Genomic DNA, 20,583 nt, shown 5'->3' on the forward strand with positions numbered 1-20,583 from the left:
TTGATACGGTGAGACACTGATTGTACACCATAAATGGAATGTATATGCATGAAGATTTCTCAATAAAAAATATTTTTTAAAAAAATCATCCAAAAAAAAGGCAGAAAAGCTCTCCCAACAAACTAAGTAAGCCATTAAAAATATAAAGATAGCATAGATGATAAATAGGGAGATGATGATAGATGATTGATAAACAGAGATAATAAGGAAGGAAATTAAAACTCTGGTATGAGAGATTGAGTTCACATTTGAAGCCAAACAAATTTGGCTTAACTGACCTATGTACTTTTTGCCCATGAGTGGGCAGCTGGTGATGACTTGTTTTGACAGCCTCAGAATTTACAGCCCTGTTTGCTGCTTTTGCTGTTCACAAAAGGAGACAAAGTCACTCTTTTTTACACACGGGTTTTTATTTTCAGCCCTTTTCTTTGAGCACACAATTACCTCAGTGCCTGGAGCCATCCTGGTCTGTTTGTGACTGGGTAGATGTGCCTTTTACTTTCTCATCAGCACCATCTCCACCCCGCATGCACTCAGGGTCCTTGGTACAAGGCACATGACCAAGAGAAAAGGGCTCACGAGGTCAAACTCACTAACTGCCTGCCTGGGTTTTCTGTACGCAGGTGAGATACTCCTGCACGTCATCCGGGGATCCCAGGATGAGGGGGACTCGCTGGTGAATGGCCTCAGGCTTCACGTCCAGGACGGGCTGGGTGCCCGTGGTCGCCAAGCCTCCCGCCTGCTCAATGATGAAGGCCATGGGGTTGCACTCATACAGGAGCCGGAGCTGCGGAGAAACAGAGACATGTGGGCAAGCTGTGCGGGTGGCTGAAAGTTCCCAGCCATGCCCTGAAGCTTGAGGAGGAATTTGAACCATTGAATTCCTGTGTGTCTCCTTCACACAAACGTGCTGGTGCCCCTGACAGTGGGTTGCCAGCGCCGGAGACCAGAAAGGCTGCATGCATCGGCAGATACTCATTGCACCTGGGGTCGCCTCTGGCTGGGTGGCTGAGACATCTGTCTACCCGTCTCGTGCCCTCTGCGTGTGATGAGAGACCTGCCTCTTGGTTTAGCAGAGCTGTGTTTCTTGTTGGTGCAGCTATGAGGTGAGCGGATTCTGTGGGCCTAAGTTCATTGGAAGCTGTGAAATGTGAGGTCCCGTGGCTAGGAAGGAATTGTTAGGAAGGAATCTTAAGGTCACCTTGAGGGTGCTGGGTGGCCCTGTGGGGATAACAACAGCAACTAGGAGGAATCCCACATTTCTAGTTTCAACTGAGCTACCTAGTTTGCTGGTGTTTAAATGGCCCTGTCGCTTGAGCCCTGACAGCCCATTGCTGTCGCTCCCACAGCATCGTGGGCTTTCCCGGTGCAACACTCAGCACACCAAGGCTTGCTTAGCACCTCACTTCCTCCCTAGACTATAGGTTCCTTGAGGGCAGGGACCATGACCCTGTGGTCGCCGTGGTATCTCCATGGCCTAGCAGAGCGCCAGACGCACAGGAGGCAACCAACAGGGCTGCTGCGTAACTTGCATGAGGGCTCCCAGCGGAGGGCAGAAATGGAGCTTACAATCAACTGCACTGCACTTAGGAAGCTGTACACCAGGAGCCAGGGCTGAGCCTGTGCAGGGGGAGAAGGGCCTTTGCGATTCATCCAAAGGCACCATAAGCGCGAGCAGGTGTTCTGTGTCCAAGAACTACACGGTGCGTTGAATTGTGTTAGATCAACAGATCCTTTTGGGATATGTTTCTGCAATCATCCCGTGGCTTGCCCCACTCCTCTCACAGCATCACGTTAGACTCAGGGTTTAGTTCCAGCTGGAAGCTCTGCTGCTATGCCCTTGATGAAATATCATAACATCCTTTTTCTTCTCTCTACTGGTGCAGAATTTCTAATAATAATAATTAAAAAAAGAAAGGTTGACCCCACTCTCTGCAGCTTGTCCTTTCCACCCTTTTCTTTAAATGCATGTTGACTGTACTTCTGAACTGCTTTGAGTAAGAGTCATATGTTGGGCTGATTTTACTTGTTCGAGGAGAGGAACAAAGTCACTTTGGTCTAGGTTAGAGACCCACGAATTCCAGAGAGAGTAAGTTATGACTTCTCACGGCATTTGGAGCTTCATTCTGCCGTTTTGATAAAACAATATAAAATGCCCAATGCCTCTGGCTCTTAGAGTAGTGGATAGCCGTTCAGAGTGCAGAGAAGCCCCCTGCATGTTGGCCCCCTTGGGTCAGCTGATTTTGTCCCCATCACCCCCAGGAGGGGCTCCTGAGACCACATTATCTTAGCTGGGCCTCCGAGTGAGACCTCCACCTCGGCAGCTTGAGGGCTTGACTTTTCCTGCCCCTTGCCCTGGGGAATTGGGTAGGATTTGGGGGTGTCAGAGAGTAAAGTCTCTTACTGAAGCCAAGGAGCCTTTGTTTTGACTATGTTGCTTCAGGGACTTTTAAAAAAGAAACGCTCAGCGCCCAGAGGAGGTGCTCGAAGCCTCTACAGCAGCCAGGCTACTGCTGCGCTGACTGCAGCGACCCCTGTGTTAGTAAATTTATCTTAAGACCAAAATGCCCAGGTCTTCATGGGGTTGACTTGCAGGCCACACAATCTGGTTTCTCCCTAATAAAAACGATGCTGCTGCGATAGAGCTACTTTGGAAGAAAATAGGGCAGTTTTACTTAGACAGCTAGACGTACCATACAATCCAATAATTGTGCTTCTAGGCAATTACCCAAGCGAGCTGAAAACATTTGCCCACACAAAAACCTGCACACAAATGTTTCTGGCAGCTTTATTTGTAACTGCCCCAAATTAGAAACCCCTAGGATATCCTACAATTGGTGAATGGATAAATACACTGTGGTACATCCACACCACAGCTTTTTATTCGGCAACAAAAGGAAATGTGAGCTATCCACCCATGAAAAGACATGCTGGAGACTTAAATACACATCGCTAAGTGAAAGCCAGTCTGGAAAAGGTATATACTGTATGATTCTGACTCTATGACATTCTGGAAAAGGCAAAACTAGAGGGACGGTAAAAAGATCAGTGATTACCAGGGGTTTGGTTGGGGGTGGTGGTAGGGAGAGATGAACAGGTGCATTTTTAGGGCAGTGAGACTACTCTGTGTGGTACTATAATGCAGGTATCATGGCACTTTGCATTTGTCAAAATCCATAGAACTACACATCATGACGAGTGAACCCTAATGTAAACTATCAACTTTAGTTAATAAAAATATATCAATATTGTTGAACATAGATTTATATGTGGAATTATGTGTGCTTATAGGAAATGTTTATGTAATTATACGTGGATTTTTCTGGCTTATTTGTGATTCATTTAAGCTGAATAGGTGGCACAAGTGGTTTCATTTAAGAACCTCTACATCTTCTATTGAGCTCACTTAATACTCTATAGCACATTCCTTCCCTTCAGCATCTCTCGTGCAGCCTTATCTGTGATACTTAGTTCAACAGATTAATACACGCGAAACATACACTCACCTGGAGAGAAGTGCTTGATACACCACCTTATGTATTAAAATCTGCTCTCAGGTCCCATGTGTTAGGTTAGATTTCTTATCGTGGCTTTGGGGCTATCATTGTAATAACTCAAACTGCAGCGTTCACACTAAGAGACAAAGGTGCGTTGGTTTTGATTTGGCTGCTCCATGGAAGGTTCTATTCAGGACAGATGGATTTGGACCCTAAGACTTCCACTCAATAATACAAGTATTTCCATGAACCTGCAGTCCAGAAACGAACCACCCTTCCAGCAATACTGAGTGAGCAGGAGTTCTTATGCTGGTGTTTGTGGGCTCTAGAGAAACCGTGGATAGACTTCCAGGCATCTGTGAACCCCCTGGAAATGAATGTAACGTGTGTATGTTTCCATACAGTTTTTTCCTGGGAAGTGGGTCCACAAGCTGCATTAAATCGTCAAAGGGGTCCACGATCCAAAACCAGTTGGTGCTAAAGCTGAAAATGAGACAGAGCATCTGGAAAGTGGGAGATGGACACAGCTGACTCACACTGAGTGACGGGAGTGAGAACAGAGGAAGTGAAGGCAAGTGAAAACCACCAGTGAATCCAGCCTTCCCCAAGTCTTCAACCACAGTCTCAGCATTCACCATGGCACACTGACCTAGTTTCTGTCCCCCTGCCCACTCCAGGCAGATGTGCCAAGGAGCAGGACAGTGGCCAGAAGGTAGGCGTGTGGGGAAAGGGACAGGCTCCTCAGCCGTGGACAGTGGAGAGTTACCTTGCCCTTGGGACTCTTCTGGTTGGCTGGGTACATGAAGATCCCTCCGTACACCAGCGTGCGGTGGACATCGGCCACCATGGAGCCCACGTACCGGGCACCATAGGGAGCACTGCCATCCTAGGAGACACAGAGGGAAGAGACAAGGTCCAGTGGATGTGGCAATTGGCATGCCCCAGCACAGTTGGTGTGGCCTCTTATTCCTGGTCCTCTGCCCCCCCCACCTACTAGTTTAGGAATGGGCAGCATTATGCAATTGAGCATTTCCTTCAATAAGAACCCCCAAATTTCAACCAGCAACTGAACTCACTCAATGTGGAATGACCTAAAATAAGGGACAATATCCTTACAGCAATCTTAAAGAACAGCTAACCAAAAAATAAATATTCTACATGGAGAACATTCTCCCCAATGGCGGCTGGTCAGGAAACGGAAATGGAAGCACAAACAAGAGGAAGGGAGGGGGCAGGCCACGGTGGCTCAGTGGCAAGAATGCTTGCCTGCCATGCCAGAGGACCCGGGTTCGATTCCCGGTGCCTGCCCATGTAAAAAAAAAAAGGAAGGGAGCAGCTTATAAAGTTCAGCAGAGTCTTGGGATAGTTGGTTATCAACAGCGATTAGGGGAGGGGAGTTTTAATTATGTGACCCTATGTTCTGGTCCAATCAAAAATGAGCAAAAGATAGGAACATACATCTTTCCAAAGAAGATATGCAGATGGCAAATAAGCTTATGAAAAGATGCCCAACATCCTGTCATTTGGGAATTGCAAATTAAAATAACAATGAGACACCGCTACATACCTATTAAATAGTTAAAATCTCAAATACTGACAATACAAGATGGTAGCAATGATGTGGCACAATGGAAACTCATTCCTGGCAGTGGGAAAGCAAAATGGCACTGTTTTGGAAGACAGCTTGGCAAACTTTTACAAAGCTAAACAGTCTTACCACATGATTCGGCAATTGTTCTTCTAGGTATTTACGCAAATGAGTTGAACGCTTACATCTACACAAAAAAACTGCACACACGTGTTTACAGTAGCTTTATCATACCTGCCAGAAATGGGAAATAAAACTCAACAAAAGGAAAACGAGTGACCCAATTTTTTAAAATGGGCAAAAGATGGGAGAGACGCTAGTATGTTCCTAGGCTGAAAAGTTTGGAAAATAGCCAGCAGAGAATAAGAGGTTGAAAAGACAGGAGAGGAAAGACGCAGCGTGGAGGTGGAACTGAGAGCACAGGTGGGAGGATGAGCCTTGGACCTGAGAAGGCCATTTTAAAAGGAAGGGAATGTCAATGTGCTGGCATGGGGGGAGTTGCTGATGGGAACTATTTTTTCTGTCAGTAAGGACCAAGGTCAAATACAGGTTGGCTGAGAGGCACTGAGAAACTAGTATAAGGGATGACCTACATTTATCGTGAGTCCTTTTCCACTTGGTTATACTCCACTGCCTGTGCCCTGGAGTGGAGGGTCACTGGGGATTACTGCTGTGCCGGTCTGAAAAGATTATGTATGCTAGGAAATCCATGCTTTAATCCTGATCCATCTTGTGGAGGCAGCATTCTTTTTCATCTCTATTCAGCACTGTAGGTTGGAAACTTTATTAGATTATTTCCATGGAGATGTGACACACTCAGTTGTGGGTATTAAGATTAGAGGGAGATGTGACTCCACCCATTCCAGGTGGGTCTTGATTAGTTTACTGGGATCCTTTAAAAGAGGAAACATTTTGGAGATAGAGTGACAGAGCTGCGAGAACCATGAGAGTCCATGTAGCCAGGGACCTTTGGAGATGAAGAAGGAAAATGCCCCTGAGGGAGTTTCATGAAACAAGGAGCCTGGAGAGAAAGCTTGCAGACATCATCAGGTTCATCATGGGCTTTTCTGGTTGAGAGAGAAAACTTGAACTTCATCAGCCTTTCTCAGTGAAGGTAACTTCTTGTGGGTGCCTTAATTTGGACATTTTTACAAACTTGTTTTCACTGGGACGTTTTCATGGCCTTAGAACTGTAAACTTGCAACATAACAAATTCCCCCTTTTAAAAGGGGGAATTTCTGGTATATCGCATTCTGGCACTAGCAAACCAGAACACCTGGGGATAGGAGAAAGCAGAAGGATAAGGTGAGGGAGTAGCAGATGCAGTTGAAAGAAAAGGAGATGTCATCAACCAGGATCTGGGTTATTTGGGTGCTCGGTACAGCCAGGAGAGGAAGAAAAGACAGGGAAAAGGGGAAAACAGAAAGGGGCACGACGGGACCCAAATCAGGCTGAGGGGCCATGGGGGTACAAGAAATAGCCAAAGGCTAGGGGCTGTGTTTGGAGAGTGAAATATGACAGTCAACAATTTCCTAAGTACAGCAATTCCAATAGTTGATAATACCAAGGGTTTAGCTCTGGGATCAGGTTGAAGAATTGAACTGGAGATGAAGAACTGTAAGTACTAGATACCAGATAGGTTTCCTGTTGACTGTGAGGACAAGCCAGATGTACAGCGTGAAGAGACCGAGGTCACTTGCCACAGTCTTGATAATGGTCAGGGAGAAGCCACATAGCACAGCAGGGCTTTTCAAACTATTTTTTTTTAAAGAAATGTTGCATTGAATTATGTGCATGCTCATACACATACACGACTGAACAAAACCAGGGAATTTTCAAAAAATTTCTTCGATTTGCTTATTTCCCTCGCCTCCCTTTCCTTCTTCTCTTTTCCCTTCCCTTCCCTCCCCTCCCCCTCCCCTCCCTCCTCTTCTCCTCCATTTCATTCCTTTCTATTCTCATTTCACCTCCCACTAATGGATTTTGGAGCCACTCTGGATCCAGAGGGCATAGGTTTGAACGATGGTTCTGTCAGTTATTAATGGGTTCACTGTTTCATTTTACTAATGTTGCCAGAATGCAATGCACCAGAAATGGATTGGTTTTTGCAAAGGGGATTTTATTAGGTTACAAATTTATAGTCCTAAGGCCGTGAAAATGTCCAGATTAAACATCCAGAATAAGATACCTTGACTTTGAAGAAAAGCCACTGGAATCTGGAACACCTCGGCAGCTGGGAAGGCATGTGGCTGGCATCTGCTGGTCCTTGCTCCCGGTTCATTGCTTTCAGCTTCTGATACCAGTGACTTTCTCTCTAAGTATCTGTAGAGCCTCACTTACTTCTCCAAGGCGAACTCTAGATTTCATCTCTTAGCATAGCACCTCCAAACATCCATGTCCTGGTGTCTTTTTGCTCTCTGTGTCAGCTCTAGCTCTCTCTGTGTTTTCTGCATTTTATTCTCTTCAAAGAAGACCCCAGTAAAAGGATTAAGACCCACCCTGAATTGGGCGGGTCACATCTCCATGGAAACAACTTAATCAAAAGATCCCACCTAACAATAGCTCTGCCCCCACAAGACTGGATTAGAATAACGTGGCTTTTCTGGGGGTACATAACAGTTTCAAACCAGCACAGTCACCTTTGACAAGTTACTGGACTATTCCACGCCTCAGTTTCCTTATCTGTAAAATGGGGGGGGGGGTTTGCAGGATGGATTCTTATCTCACAGTTCTGTGGGAGAATTAACTGAGTGCCTGACATAATATATACTAGCTGCTGTGATTGTGCCTAAGTGGAAAAGGGCAATCACGGACAGGAGATCCCTTATAAGAAGGGGATGGAGATGCAAAGGAGGACTGGTCTTCCCGCAATGGCAGGAGAGGAAAGACACCTGCACCATCTGCTGTTTCCTTGGGGTATGCAGGGTGGTAGAATGGCTTTCACTGTAAGAAGATCCTGCAAGGAAGCAGTGGCCTCAAGGAAGAATCAGGGATGGAGGAGCACTGGAGACGAGCACTCGGCTCACATAGAAGTGGGACTTGCAGAAGGCATGGCTTTGGATAAAAGGTTAGCAAAGTGGGAAGACATGCCAGCGGTGAGCTGAGGCAAGACCAGCCCTGCTGCAAGGCTGGACACTTGGGCTCAGATGCCTGAAGAGACAGGTAAGGCAGGTGAGGGGAAACTGCCTTTCCTTCATTTTCATAAATGTGTGCAAGACATAAAAACTGCTCATCCACACAGTGGAGCTGGAAGGGCTTCTGGGGCATCTAGGCTGCTCTCCTACAGCCAAAGTCCCAGAAGTTTAAGGGACACAAAAGTTCCAAAGGCATTTCATGAAGAGCGAGGGCAAGAACCGCAATCTTTTAACCCAATTCATTTGACTTCCTTCTACCACAGGCTGTCCCCTTCCAGGAAGCAGACAGCTCTACTCTAGAAACATATGAGTCTTTTCCTTCCTCTAATAGTAAAACTATTTTGTCCCAGAGTTTACTTTTTTTTTTTTTTTTTAAATATGGAACGCTTCACAAATTTGCATGTCATCCTTGCGCAGGGGCCATGCTAATCTTCTCCATATCGTTCCAATTTTAGCATATGTGCTGCCGAAGCGAGCATCAGAGTTTACATTTTGAGGATGGACACCCCTCTATAACCACCCAAGCTCATAATGATATCCCAACAGCTTGTTCCAGTTGCCATTCAGTTCTCCGAGTCCTGATGGTATGCCGTCCATGCTGTGTATCCAGCTACATGTTTATGGATATGGATTTATCTCTTTAGCTCCTATGAGAACAGAGGCATTGCCAGCAGGTGCCACATTCATTCATTCAACGATATGAACCAGAGCCATGGTATGTGCCAGGCACCGTTCTAGATGCCGGGTACAAAGTGTTTGCATTCAATTAACGTTCAATGCTCAACTGAGAATCAATCAGCTCCCTGACCGGTGTAGCTTGAGAGTCGAATTCTAAAGTCCACACAGGGCACCTGCATTTTTGGATTTAGTGTCTGCACCCAAACATTCTCTAATCTTGCCACAAGACATGTGGGTGAGATAACTGGCTCTTTTTTCCCCTGTGGTTCAGGGCCACATTAGTACCTGCCAGAACCACACAGCAGCCTCCAACCTAGCACTGGGAGCAGCTCTTGGAAGTGTGAGCTGAGACACCTTTTATCAGTGTGGGGTGCTGAGAGTGGGGAGAGGGGACACTGCACTGGGTTCCTCCTCTCTGTGGTTGCCAGGCTGGCAGGGAGCCAAGTCGAGAGAAGACGGATCCCATCCAGCACATATTAAGCAGCCCCCAAAGTTTGAAATGCAAGCACTAGTGATTAGCAAGGTCATTTCCGGCACAATTCTCTAGACAAAACCTCCTGCCCCATGTGGATGAAATATAACAGGCAGCAGGAAAACCTCTGGGTGAAAGTGTGAAAACCATAGCTAAAACCACACATAAAATCATATTTCCTGCTATATAGAAGGATTCCCCACACTCTTGAATGAAACTTCCCTATTTTTTCTTATTTTCCCTTCAATCAACTGCTTGCAAAGTGCACTAAACCGAGAAACTTCCATTTTTACTCAATTTCACATCCTGATAAAATGCAGTTGGCCAAACATACATTAGGCACCAAGAGGTGTGTCATTCTTATATTCTAGAAGGCAGGTGCAGCCAGCAGGCTTCAGACGTGGGTGGTTCGAGCGAGCGACCCTTCTCCGTTGCTGCTGATCTCTCCTGTTTTATGGTGTTTCTGTGAGCTGGGGACGCAGTTGAGACAGTGAGAGGGGGCCCAGCTGAGGAAACAGGGGACTGCTGCTTTTCCTTTTTTCTTTCTTTGCTTGTTTCTTTAGAAAGTAGTAGATTTGTGACATCACCCTGCGAATTCTATTCAGCAAAATGAATGACTTAAATAATGCAATGTTATACTACCGTCATTTAGAATCCCACTTTTAAATTGAAATTGGGTGTCATGGGCCAGGAGAGATGAAATTCATGGTAAGAGGTAAAGAAGGGAAGAGTGACATCTGTCTCTGATTTCAGAAATGCTTTTCCTTTCACAAGAGTTTAAAATAACCCCCAGAATTCTAGAGCTGTGGGTTTGTTTGCACCCACCTATGCCCATATATTAAACATTAGCTCTATTTATAAATTACGCCCATGCATTTTTTTTGTCCATTATAAATTACACCCAGGACATAAATTTAAAAGAATGAGATGGGAAATAGGTACAAATGGCAGGTGAAGTGAAGCAAGATACTCTCTCCTTCGCTACAGATTCTCTCTAATTTAATTGGTTCCTGGAAGCAGGGACGGTTCTAGGCACTGCTGGAAATAGGGGAACTAAAGCAAGTGCTATGTTCTAGACGCAGGAGATTGAATCCAGAAGCTGAGCCAACACTGTTGCTACCAGCCAACGCTACCTTTTATGTCACCAATTACTATTACCAGACTTCTAAGTGACAATGACAGACGGCGCTTTGTTCTGTGAAGGTAACACCACCGACCCAGGTAAGATTCTGGAAGCACCTCCCAGCTTGCAGAGGACCAGGTGGCATGTTTGTTTATGTGCGCAGCCCATCTGTACCTGCCAAGTTGGACCTGCTCATGACATCACAGGAACATTAGCAGAGTTAAAATAGATTTTCTTTGGTCTTTTTAATTTTTAGAAAAAGTGGAAGAAAGTTGATCAGCTTAAATTTCTAGATATTCCGGTATTAGAAATCTAAGAGTAGGGAGGACCAAAGAAATAAAAATGATGCTCGGAATCTTTTCATTGGATGTTTTCTTTCCTTGGCAATTTTGAAAAATTTCAGCAGGAGTAATTGGAGGTGGGGGTGGGGGTGATCTGAACAAAACAGATTTATATAGACTGTGGTCTGCGGTCAAGTATCAGCCAGGAAGGGGAAATGACATCTTGATTTCATAGGAACCTTCCTGAGCCCCAGTCCTCACCGTCACGCCTCTGACCACATTTGTGTGTCATATTTTTAAAAATTTATTTATTAATTAAAAAAAATTTAACAAACGAAATACAGCATTAACATAGATAATCAGTAATTCACAATATCATCACTTAGTTGCATATTCACCATTTCTTAGAACATTTGCATCCATTCAGAAAAAGAAATAAAAAGACAATAGAAAAAGAAATAAAATGAAAACAGAAAAAAAAAAAGATTATACCTACCATACCCCTTACCCCTCACTTTCACTGATCACTAGCATTTCAAACTAAATTCATTTTAACATTTGTTCCTCCTATTACTTATTTTTATGCCACATGTTCTACTCGTTTGTTGACAAGGTAGATAAAAGGAGCATCAGATACAATGTTTTCACAATCACACAGTCACATTGTGAAAGCTATATCATACAATCATCTTCAAGAAACATGACTACTGGAAGAGAGCTCTACATTTTCAGGCAGTTCCCTCCAGCCTCTCCATTACATCTTGACTAACAAGGTGATATCTACTCTATGCGTAAGAATAACCTCCAGGATAACCTCTCGACTCTGGAATCTCTCAGCCACTGAAACTTTATTTTGTCTCATTTTGTTCTTCCCCCTTTTGGTCGAGAAGGTTTTCTCAATCCCTTGATGCTGAGTCCCAGGTCATTCTAGGATTTCTGTCCCACATTGCCAGGAAGGTCCACACCCTGGGAGTCATGTCCCACGTAGACAGGGGTGTGTGTCATGCTTAAATGCAGCCCCGAGTTGGGCAGGTCACATCTCCATGGAAACAACCTAATCAAAAGGTCCCACAACATCGCCATGGTGATTTTCCTAGGGTGGGGAGGGTCCATCAGAGCAGAAGGAACCCCGAGATTCCACTGTTCCACAGGAACAGTGCCAGATGGAAGAAAGAAGGGGATGGCCTGGAGAGGGCATACGTGGGCATGTGGCTGCACGTGGGTGCCACTCAAGGATGCCAGGGAATCTGGAGGAGAGGAAGCAAGATAAAAACAAGGATCCCAGTACCCCTGAGGGCGAAGGAGAGATTAGACAAGAGAACGATACCATTACTACAAAAATGATGGCTCTAGGAGGCTTAAAACTGATAAGTGCAGAGCAGAATCAATAGAGAAAGAGCTGGCAGGAAGTCAGATGATGGGCGGTGCAAAAAATCAAAACATCCCCTGGTTTGTGGTTTCAAATGAGCTTTCTTAGATTGTAAGGCCCTTTGCACCATTTCCACATTCAGATATGTTTGTATTAAGAAAATAAGCAGGTCTTGGAAAGAAATGACAGCCCCCAAGGAAGTGGTACTGACTGGATCTCCAGGGGGCAAAACCAAAGCAGAGAGCTTTGTCAAAGGTTTTGAAGAGAAATTCTCAAAATTTCCCACAGGACAATTTCTCAAATGTTCTGGAAGGAAGAACAATTTGTCTTCATTAAGAAAATGTAACATCATTCGATTAGACTGGAAGTCTGTGTTCTATTGTTCTGATTTGACAGCCAGCCTGTTACTTTCTATGAACCTAGGAAAATAAATGTAGATCTGTTCTACATGCACACTCTTAGCTCCCAAATGCACTTACTGTAATGCACATTTCCTCTATCCTGTTATCTCCAAGTACAGTCAGAATGCAGTCATTTGGATGTACTGAATGAAGTAAGGCATTAGTTGTGGTTTCCTCTTGTTGAACAATTGACCAGAAGCAATTGTCCGGCTGTTCTGAGCGGTTGACAGCTTGTTCTAGTTTACTAGCTGCTGGAATGCAATATACCAGAAATGGAATGGCTTTTAAAAAGGGGAATTTAATAAGTTGCTAGTTTACAGTTCTAAGGCTGAGGAAGTGTCCCAATTAAAACAAGTCTATAGAAATGTCCGATCTAAGACATCCAGTGAAAGATACCTTGGTTCAAGAAGGCCAGTGAAGTTCAGGGTTTCTCTCTTAAGTGGAAGGGCACATGGCGAACACAGTCAGAGTTTCTCTCTCATCTGGAAGGACACATGGCAAGCACGGTGTCATCTGCTAGCTTCTTCTCTCCTGGCTTCCATTTCATGAAGCTCCCTGGGAGGCATTTTCTTTCTTCATCTCCAAAGGTTGCTGGCTCATGGACTCTCTGCCTCATGGTCCTGCAGCATTCTCTGCTATCTCCGAATCTCTTTCATTCTCCGAAATGTTTCCTCTTTTATAGGACTCCAGAAACTTATCAAGACCCACCCAAATGGGTGGAGACATGTTGTCACCTAATCCAGTTTAACTACCACTCACGATTAAATCACGTCTCCAGGGAGATGATCTGATTACAGTTTCAAATATACAGTATTGAATAGGGATTATTCTGCCTTTATGAAATGTGATTTAGATTAAAACATAGCTTTTCTAGAGGACATGCATCCTTTCAAACCAGCACACAGCTCTAACCTGGTGTGGTCATGTTTTACAACATTTGGAAGCCATAAACTGGTAGCCTGTAGGCTGTGCTTGGCCACAGAAATGTTGTGCTTGGCCCTTGTAGTAGCATTGCTGCTGTTACAGAAATTGAATACTTATTTATGGGACACTCTCCAGGTGCCACAAGCCTCACACTCCCTATTGTATTAAACTTTGCCCACTCTAATACTTGTCTGCTTAGCCCCTCAAAGGCAGTGAAATGTGTGATCCCACTTCTACATGTAACTGGTATATTATTTTGCTTCTTTTATTTCATTAATGTACCCAACGACACTCATTCAGTTATTATAGGACTGATAAGGGCCCGATGTTGAAATTACAGCTACCACAAATTTAAAAAGCCTATTTATTTCCTTAGCATCCATCTCACCAGCCTATGAGATTATCCATACTTGAGTTTGGATGCAACAGCTGAGAATCATAAGCCACAGGGCCTTTCATAACTCCTTTAGGTTTAACTAAGGAATGCCAATCATAGCTCATTAGTGTAACATTCATCCTTTCATTCCTAGCACTTCGCACAATGCCCAACACTTGATTTAAAAAAAAAAAAAGTGGAATAGATAGATTTTAATCTGAAAGTTAATAGATAAACGTCATGGAAGGGTTTATGGTAGTTAAAATTAGGACTCTGTCAAAAATCCTTTTCACAAATATTAATGGTTACATACCTTAGCCCACTCTTAGTTGATATATTTAAAGATGGTTAAATACCAGGTACCATGGCAAGATCAATCCCAATCCATGACCTAATTAAGAAGGCCACTTTTTATTACAGACTTCACTCCCAGCCAAAGTTGCAGTTGATTAGACCAGAGATGGGAAGACAACCCCAACTGGGCCAATCAGATTCTCTCTCAGGAGTTTAGAATTAAATTAGCAATTCCCACCATCAGTCTTGACCATTTTTTTGAGTTGAAATGAAGTGAATTTGGGAGCAAAGTGACCATTTTACGGAAGCCAGGATTAGGATGTGCTTTCCAAAGCGGTGAGAGCTGGTCACCAGAGAGGGCGTGAGGAGGGACAGGTGGGCAGAGACTCAAGAACAAGCAGTTCTAGAAAAGAAGTGAAGAGAGAGAAGCTGCTGCCATCTTTCAGTTCCTGCTTGTTGCGTTAACAGTCCTGCCCTTTGCTTCGAGATTACATACAGTATCCTCTCTGTTAATATCCTGTTTTGCTGAAGGTACTTCAAAGTTGGTTTCTGTTACTTGGAACCATACAAAAGCAAACACGAACCTGCACACCTAACAGAATGTATATAATAGTCCATCGACAACTTTACGCATAAGTTTCTCATTGACAGAATTCTCAGTAGGGACAGTCAGCACCTTAAGGGGAAAAGAGGGTTAAGAGGTTCTAAGATGACTATTAATCCATGAAAATCCTTCAAATGTTTTAAATGCATTTTTTACAGTTGAGTTTATTGAAGTATGATTTACATACAATAAGCAATAAACTTTTTAATGATATATTTTGACAAGTTTTGACAAGTACACTTATGGAACTGCCACCACAATAAAAAAATAGAAATTTTTCATTACACCAGAGTTCACTGGTGCTCCTTTGAAGTCAATCTCCTGTCCCCACTCCTGGCCGTTTGCAATCACTGATCTGATTTCTATCCCTGTACTTTTTCCTTTTCCAGAATGTCACATAAATTGAACCATACAATGCATAACCTTTTTTTTTTTTTTTTCAGATTTTATTGGGATAAAATCCTCCATCTGTGGTGATTAGGCTCTGATGTCAACTTGGCCATGTGCTTGTGCTCCCTTGTCTGGTCAGGCAAGCACTGGCCTGACTGTTGCTGCAAGGATATTTTGTGGTTGGTTGATAAACCAGAAGCTGCTGTATTAAACCATCAGTCACTTGATTGCTTCTGTGGCTGGTTACATTTGTGATCAGCTAAGGCGCGTCTCCCACCAATGAGATGATCCAATCAAGTGAAGGCTTTTATGGAAGGAGAGACTCTCTCCCTGCTTCTTCAGCCAGCAAGCCTCTCCTTTGGAGATCATCCAGACCCTTCATGGGAACTGCCTGCTTCATAGCTTGCCCTACAGACTTTGGACTCTTCCATTCCCATGGTTGCGTGAGACACCTTTATAAATCTCATATTTGCAAATATATCCTGTTGGTTCTGCTTCTCTAGAGAACCCTGACTAATACACCATCCAGATTATACAGTCAATATGTGCACAGCCTTTTGCATCTGGCTTCTTTCACTGAGCACCATGCTTTTGTGATTGATCCATGTGGTTGCACGGATGGGTAGATTGTTGCTTTTTATTCCATTTTATGAATGTAACACAAATTGTTTCTTCATTCCTACTTGGTGACCTTTTGGATTGTTTCAGTAACAAATGATGGCTTATTTCAAATTTAAATTTACTCTCTGAAGCTCATTATAAAATCTTTAGGATCACTCTTCCTTTCTGTTTCAATGTGCTACACGTATTTTTGTATTGTTTTTCTGAAAATAGGAGCTAAATGGCCATTTTTGTCTTCTTTGTCAGGTCTAGTACCCAAAGTTTGAAATCAATCTCTCTCTCTCTCTCTCTTTCACACACACACACACATACACGCAAACACACACACAAAACCCTCTTCCACATCGGATGGAACACTTCCAACCTTTTGGTGTTGACCTTCTCTCCTCTCATCCAGAAGCCCTTTTGGGTAGAGCCTCTTTTAAAAGGCATCTACTATTTTTTCTCAGCCTTCGGTGCCTCAACAGGACTTTTCCCACTTGTGATCAAATGTGTCTTTATTCAGACTCTAAAGAGAGACCCAAGTTTTCCTGGATGCAGGACCTTCTCCCGTCCCTCTATCTTCCATCTACTACAGCCCCAGAAGGTACCCCACTTCCCTGTTGACGGTTTTTATTTTTGTTTCCAATTTATATTAATGGAACTATTATTAGTTACGCACTTTGAATCAAATTGCCTAGTTCTTGTCATTTAACATCTTGATCAATTTAGTTGAAATGTATCCTGAGACTACCAACAGCATTAGAAAAATACTGCGATTATAGAGTAGTTTGAAATCAGAGTTTTTCACTTTAGAAGATACAGATGTAAATCACCTGGAGAGGTAGTTGTGAACTGGTACTGTAATCCACTCCCCCAATTCAGATCTTTGTCATTAAACAATAGCTCTCCCTCTTCATACTGATTCTAGGTGTTTTAAATTTGAAATTATCCAATAGATGCATACCAATAAAATGTATATTTAAATTAAAATACGAAACCAGGAACCAAACAAAAACCTCCTTTCTGTGTTTACAGGTGGAGTTTCTCAGATCCCACAATGTGTTTCTGGACTTCCATTGTACCTCGGTTTGTCTTCTCACAAATAAGACCAAGATACTCCCAAGACCTTCCAGTACTTGACCTTCCAGACAAAATAATTGTCACTTTTGCCTCAATAAGGAAATTCCTCCCAGGACTCCTTGGAATTGCCTATGGAAATCATCAAGTACTTACACTGGTCTCCTGAGAGGTTATCAAGTAGATAAGATTTTGGGGGGCAAGCTCCAACTAATCCCTGGTGTTCAAGTGATGGAACTTGTAAGGGATTTGATGTTAAAAGCCAGCAAGCAGGTGGACCATGGTGGCTCAGCAGGCAGAGTTCTCACCTGGGTTCAATTGAACCTGGGTTCAATTCCCAGTGCCTGCCCAAGTTAAAAAAAAAAAAAAGGCAAAAAGCAAGCAGGCAAAACCAAAAGCCCTACAGATCAGACAATTCCTCTTATGCCAAGCACCATTTATATTAAATCTAGAATTTCATGTTAAAAACAACTGGAGAATTCTGGAGTCTTATTTCATCTTAAGAAATTATGTGACTTTGTTGTTTAGAATTCTTACTGTTAAAGAAAGGCAGAAGGCAGTTCCTCATAAAGGGTTACATGGAATTACCATATAACCTGCCAATTCCACTCCTAATATATACCCAAAATAACTGAAAGTAAGGACTCAAACAGATACTTGTACACCAATGTCCATAGCAGCATTATTCACGAAAGCCAAAAGGTGGAAGCAAGCCAAGTGTTCATCAGCGGTTTAATGGATAAACCAAATGCGGTATGTCCATACAATGGAATATTATCCAGCCATAAAAAGGAATGCAGTTCTGACACATGCTGCAACATGAATGGACTTTGAAAACATTATGCTAAGTAAAATACACCAAACACAAAAGGGTAAATATTATATGGTTCTGTTTACATGATGTTTCTTGAATAAGTAAATTCATGGAGACAGAGAGTAGAATAGTGGTTACTGGAGGTTGGGGGAGAAGGGGAACGTGGAGTTATTGCTTAATGGGTACCAAGTTTCCATATGGCACGATGTTCTGTAGACAGACAGAGGTGATGATTACAAAATATTGTCAATGCCCTTGATGCCACTGAATTGTACGCTTAAAAATGATGAAAGTGGTACACTTATGCAATGTATATTTTGCCACAAAACATTTTAAAAAGAGGGGATGGGGTGGAGAAGAAGAGCCTTACCTCTGAATAAACATTGAAATAATATATTGGACTCAGTAGTCTTATATTTTATGATTTAAGTGATCACCAGACTTTCTATTAAGAGTTACCAAAAAAGTCATGGGGACTCCCTAAATTTTCATTTAGTGGAAGAGGGGCTATTCCACTGAAAAAAAAAATTTGAAGAATGAGCAGGAAATGAAAATAATCTGTTTTAGGTTATTTTTGCAAAAGTGTTACTTGTTCAGCACCTGGGTACAATAATAGCTAAGCCATTATATGGGCTTAATCAGACTAAAGTTACCGTGATCTGTATCTAATGCAAATACTTCCTCTTATTGTTTTATTTTATTTCATTGTCCTCATTTTTAATCTATGGATTAATTTTAATATCTGGTGGCGGATCTCAGAAGCTGCCTAATGTAGCACTTTTGTAAAACTGTGGATGGAAATCCATTAATGGGTCATAAAATCCATTTAGTGGGTTATGACCAGCATTTTTTTTGAGTGGAATGAAACAGATGGAAGGATCAGAATGAAAAGAATAGAATAGACTAGAATGAAAAATATTAGAGTGCCATAGAGTGATACGGAAGTATAACTTTGCTTTAGTTGTGTGTGTGTGTGAGTGCGTGTGTGTATGTGTGTGTTCTGAATTAGATGCAAAATACATTTCTTACTAATAGACACAGTCAAAAAAGTTTGGAAAGCAATAGCCTAATGGACTTTTCTTACTTCTATGACATCTCTTGGCAAATTCTGTAGATCCCTTTTATTTCCTCTGTTTCGTAAGCTTGCAAAGAATTAACTCATTTACTGCCTGTGGGAATGTAAAATGGTGCAGCTGCTGTGGGAAACAGTTCAGTGGTACTTCAACAAATTAAGCATAGAATTACCATATGACCCAGCGTTCCCACTTCTAGGTACATATTGAAAAGAACTGAAAGCTGGGACATGAACAAACATTTGCACACTGATGTTCATATTGGCGTTATTCACATTTGCCAAAAGATAGAAGCAACCCAAGCATTTATCAACAGATAAGTGTATACACAAAATGTGGTACATCCATACATGGAAATTATTTAGCCACAAAAAAGGAAAGAAGTCCTGATACACGCAACAGCATGGATGAACCTTGAAGATATCATGTTGAGTGAAATAAGTCAAACGCCAAAGGACAAATATTGTATGCTCTTACTGATGTGAAATCATTTGAATAAACAAAGGCACAGATCAGAAGCTAGAATATAGGTTACCAGGGGCCACAATGGGGGTAGGGAAAGGGAGTTCATGCTTAATGGGTACAGAGTTTCTGTCTGGGGTGATGAGAAGGTTTTGGCAATGGGTGGTGGTGATGGGAGCATGACATCATGAATGTAATTTACACCACTGAATTATACATTTGTGTGTGGTTAAAACAGGGAAATTTTAGGTTGTGTCTATGTTACTAGAGTAAATAAAAAAAAATAGGACTCTACAACACAGTGAAACTTAATGTAAGCTATGGACTACGGCTACTAGTACAATTATAATACTAATGTGTCATCAATTGTGACACACTAATGCAAAATGTTAATAGTGAAAACTATGCATGTGAGGGGCGCAGAAAGGGAACTCTATCTTCTATGTGATTTTTTATACATCTACAACTTCTTAACTTCTCTAATAAAAAATAAATGCTTTAACAAAGCAAAGGTAACGGAGCGGCAAACAGAATTTGCAGATAGTAGCTTAGCCAATAAATGAATTCTGAGCAGTTCTGGTCTTGAAGACATTTGCAAGTCTTCATGAAAAATTTCTACCAGAATACTCAACTAGGGAGTATTACCTTTAGTAGGTAAATTTAGGCTACAAAAGATATCCACAGCTTATGAAGAAAAGGCACGGTCCATCGGTCTTGTGCTAACCAGGACAACAGACAGCAGCACCAACCTTTTCTCAGACCCCCAAAGCCCCTTCTTCAAGGAGGAAGCCACCAAGGCTGTCCTCTCCCCACCTCCCCCACCCCTGCCGCTCTCCCCAACCCACCCTCCGCCCCCAACCCCACTGCCCTGGGCTTCCTTCACTCACCTCAGGAAATTTCTTTCTTTGCACATATTCAGTAGTGGCTGAGTCAAAATACTTGGCATAACCCTCATTGAGGCTGTAAATCTTCCCTTTCTTCTTAATCTTGACATCTTTTTCTACCAGGACAAATTCACCCAGAGCCTGGAAGGTTGAGGAGAGGCATTCAGAAAGAAGAAAGATGCCAAGAGACAGAAGCACAGTCAGAGAACATGAGCAGGGGGTGGCCAGAGTTCCTGTCCAGCAGTGCTCAGAGAACTGTCACAGGATTGGGTCTCCACAGGAAGTCCAAACCGTAGTGCAATAAGAGCGAAATAATTCAAAGGAAAGAGCGCCCAGGGTCATTTTCCTTTTCCTTTGCAGCTTCCCTGGGTGAATCATACTCTGCTACTTTGTCAGCTAGGCTGCTCATTTATAAAGAGGCTAGTTGTACTTACCTCCCAAGTTCTCATCTCCCCACTTAATCCCTAATGCTTTTTTATTATTATTAAATTAGTTTCTTGATAAAACATTGCGGATGTCATAATTGTTAACATAACAAT

The 20,583-nt window shown here is 42.8% G+C and overlaps 1 protein-coding gene and 1 non-coding gene across 2 annotated transcripts in view; both read right to left on the bottom strand.

The window, feature by feature from the left end:
• Positions 1-397: 397 nt before the first annotated feature.
• FBP2 (fructose-bisphosphatase 2) overlaps positions 398-20,583 on the bottom strand; it is a 41,783-nt gene continuing 21,597 nt past the window's right edge. Inside the window, exons 5-7 of the mRNA XM_077135161.1 lie at positions 20,048-20,185; positions 4,264-4,383; positions 398-787 (exon numbers count right to left, since the gene is read on the bottom strand). Of these exons, the coding sequence (XP_076991276.1) occupies positions 593-787; positions 4,264-4,383; positions 20,048-20,185 (453 nt within the window). The 3' untranslated portion in view covers positions 398-592. The remainder of the gene's footprint in view (positions 788-4,263; positions 4,384-20,047; positions 20,186-20,583) is intronic.
• LOC143675189 (U6 spliceosomal RNA) lies at positions 8,592-8,698 on the bottom strand. The gene has a single exon (XR_013171433.1). It is a non-coding gene; the product is annotated as a U6 spliceosomal RNA (small nuclear RNA).

The sequence above is a fragment of the Tamandua tetradactyla genome, chromosome 2 (assembly GCF_023851605.1).
Source record: "Tamandua tetradactyla isolate mTamTet1 chromosome 2, mTamTet1.pri, whole genome shotgun sequence".
Taxonomy (NCBI): domain Eukaryota; kingdom Metazoa; phylum Chordata; class Mammalia; order Pilosa; family Myrmecophagidae; genus Tamandua; species Tamandua tetradactyla.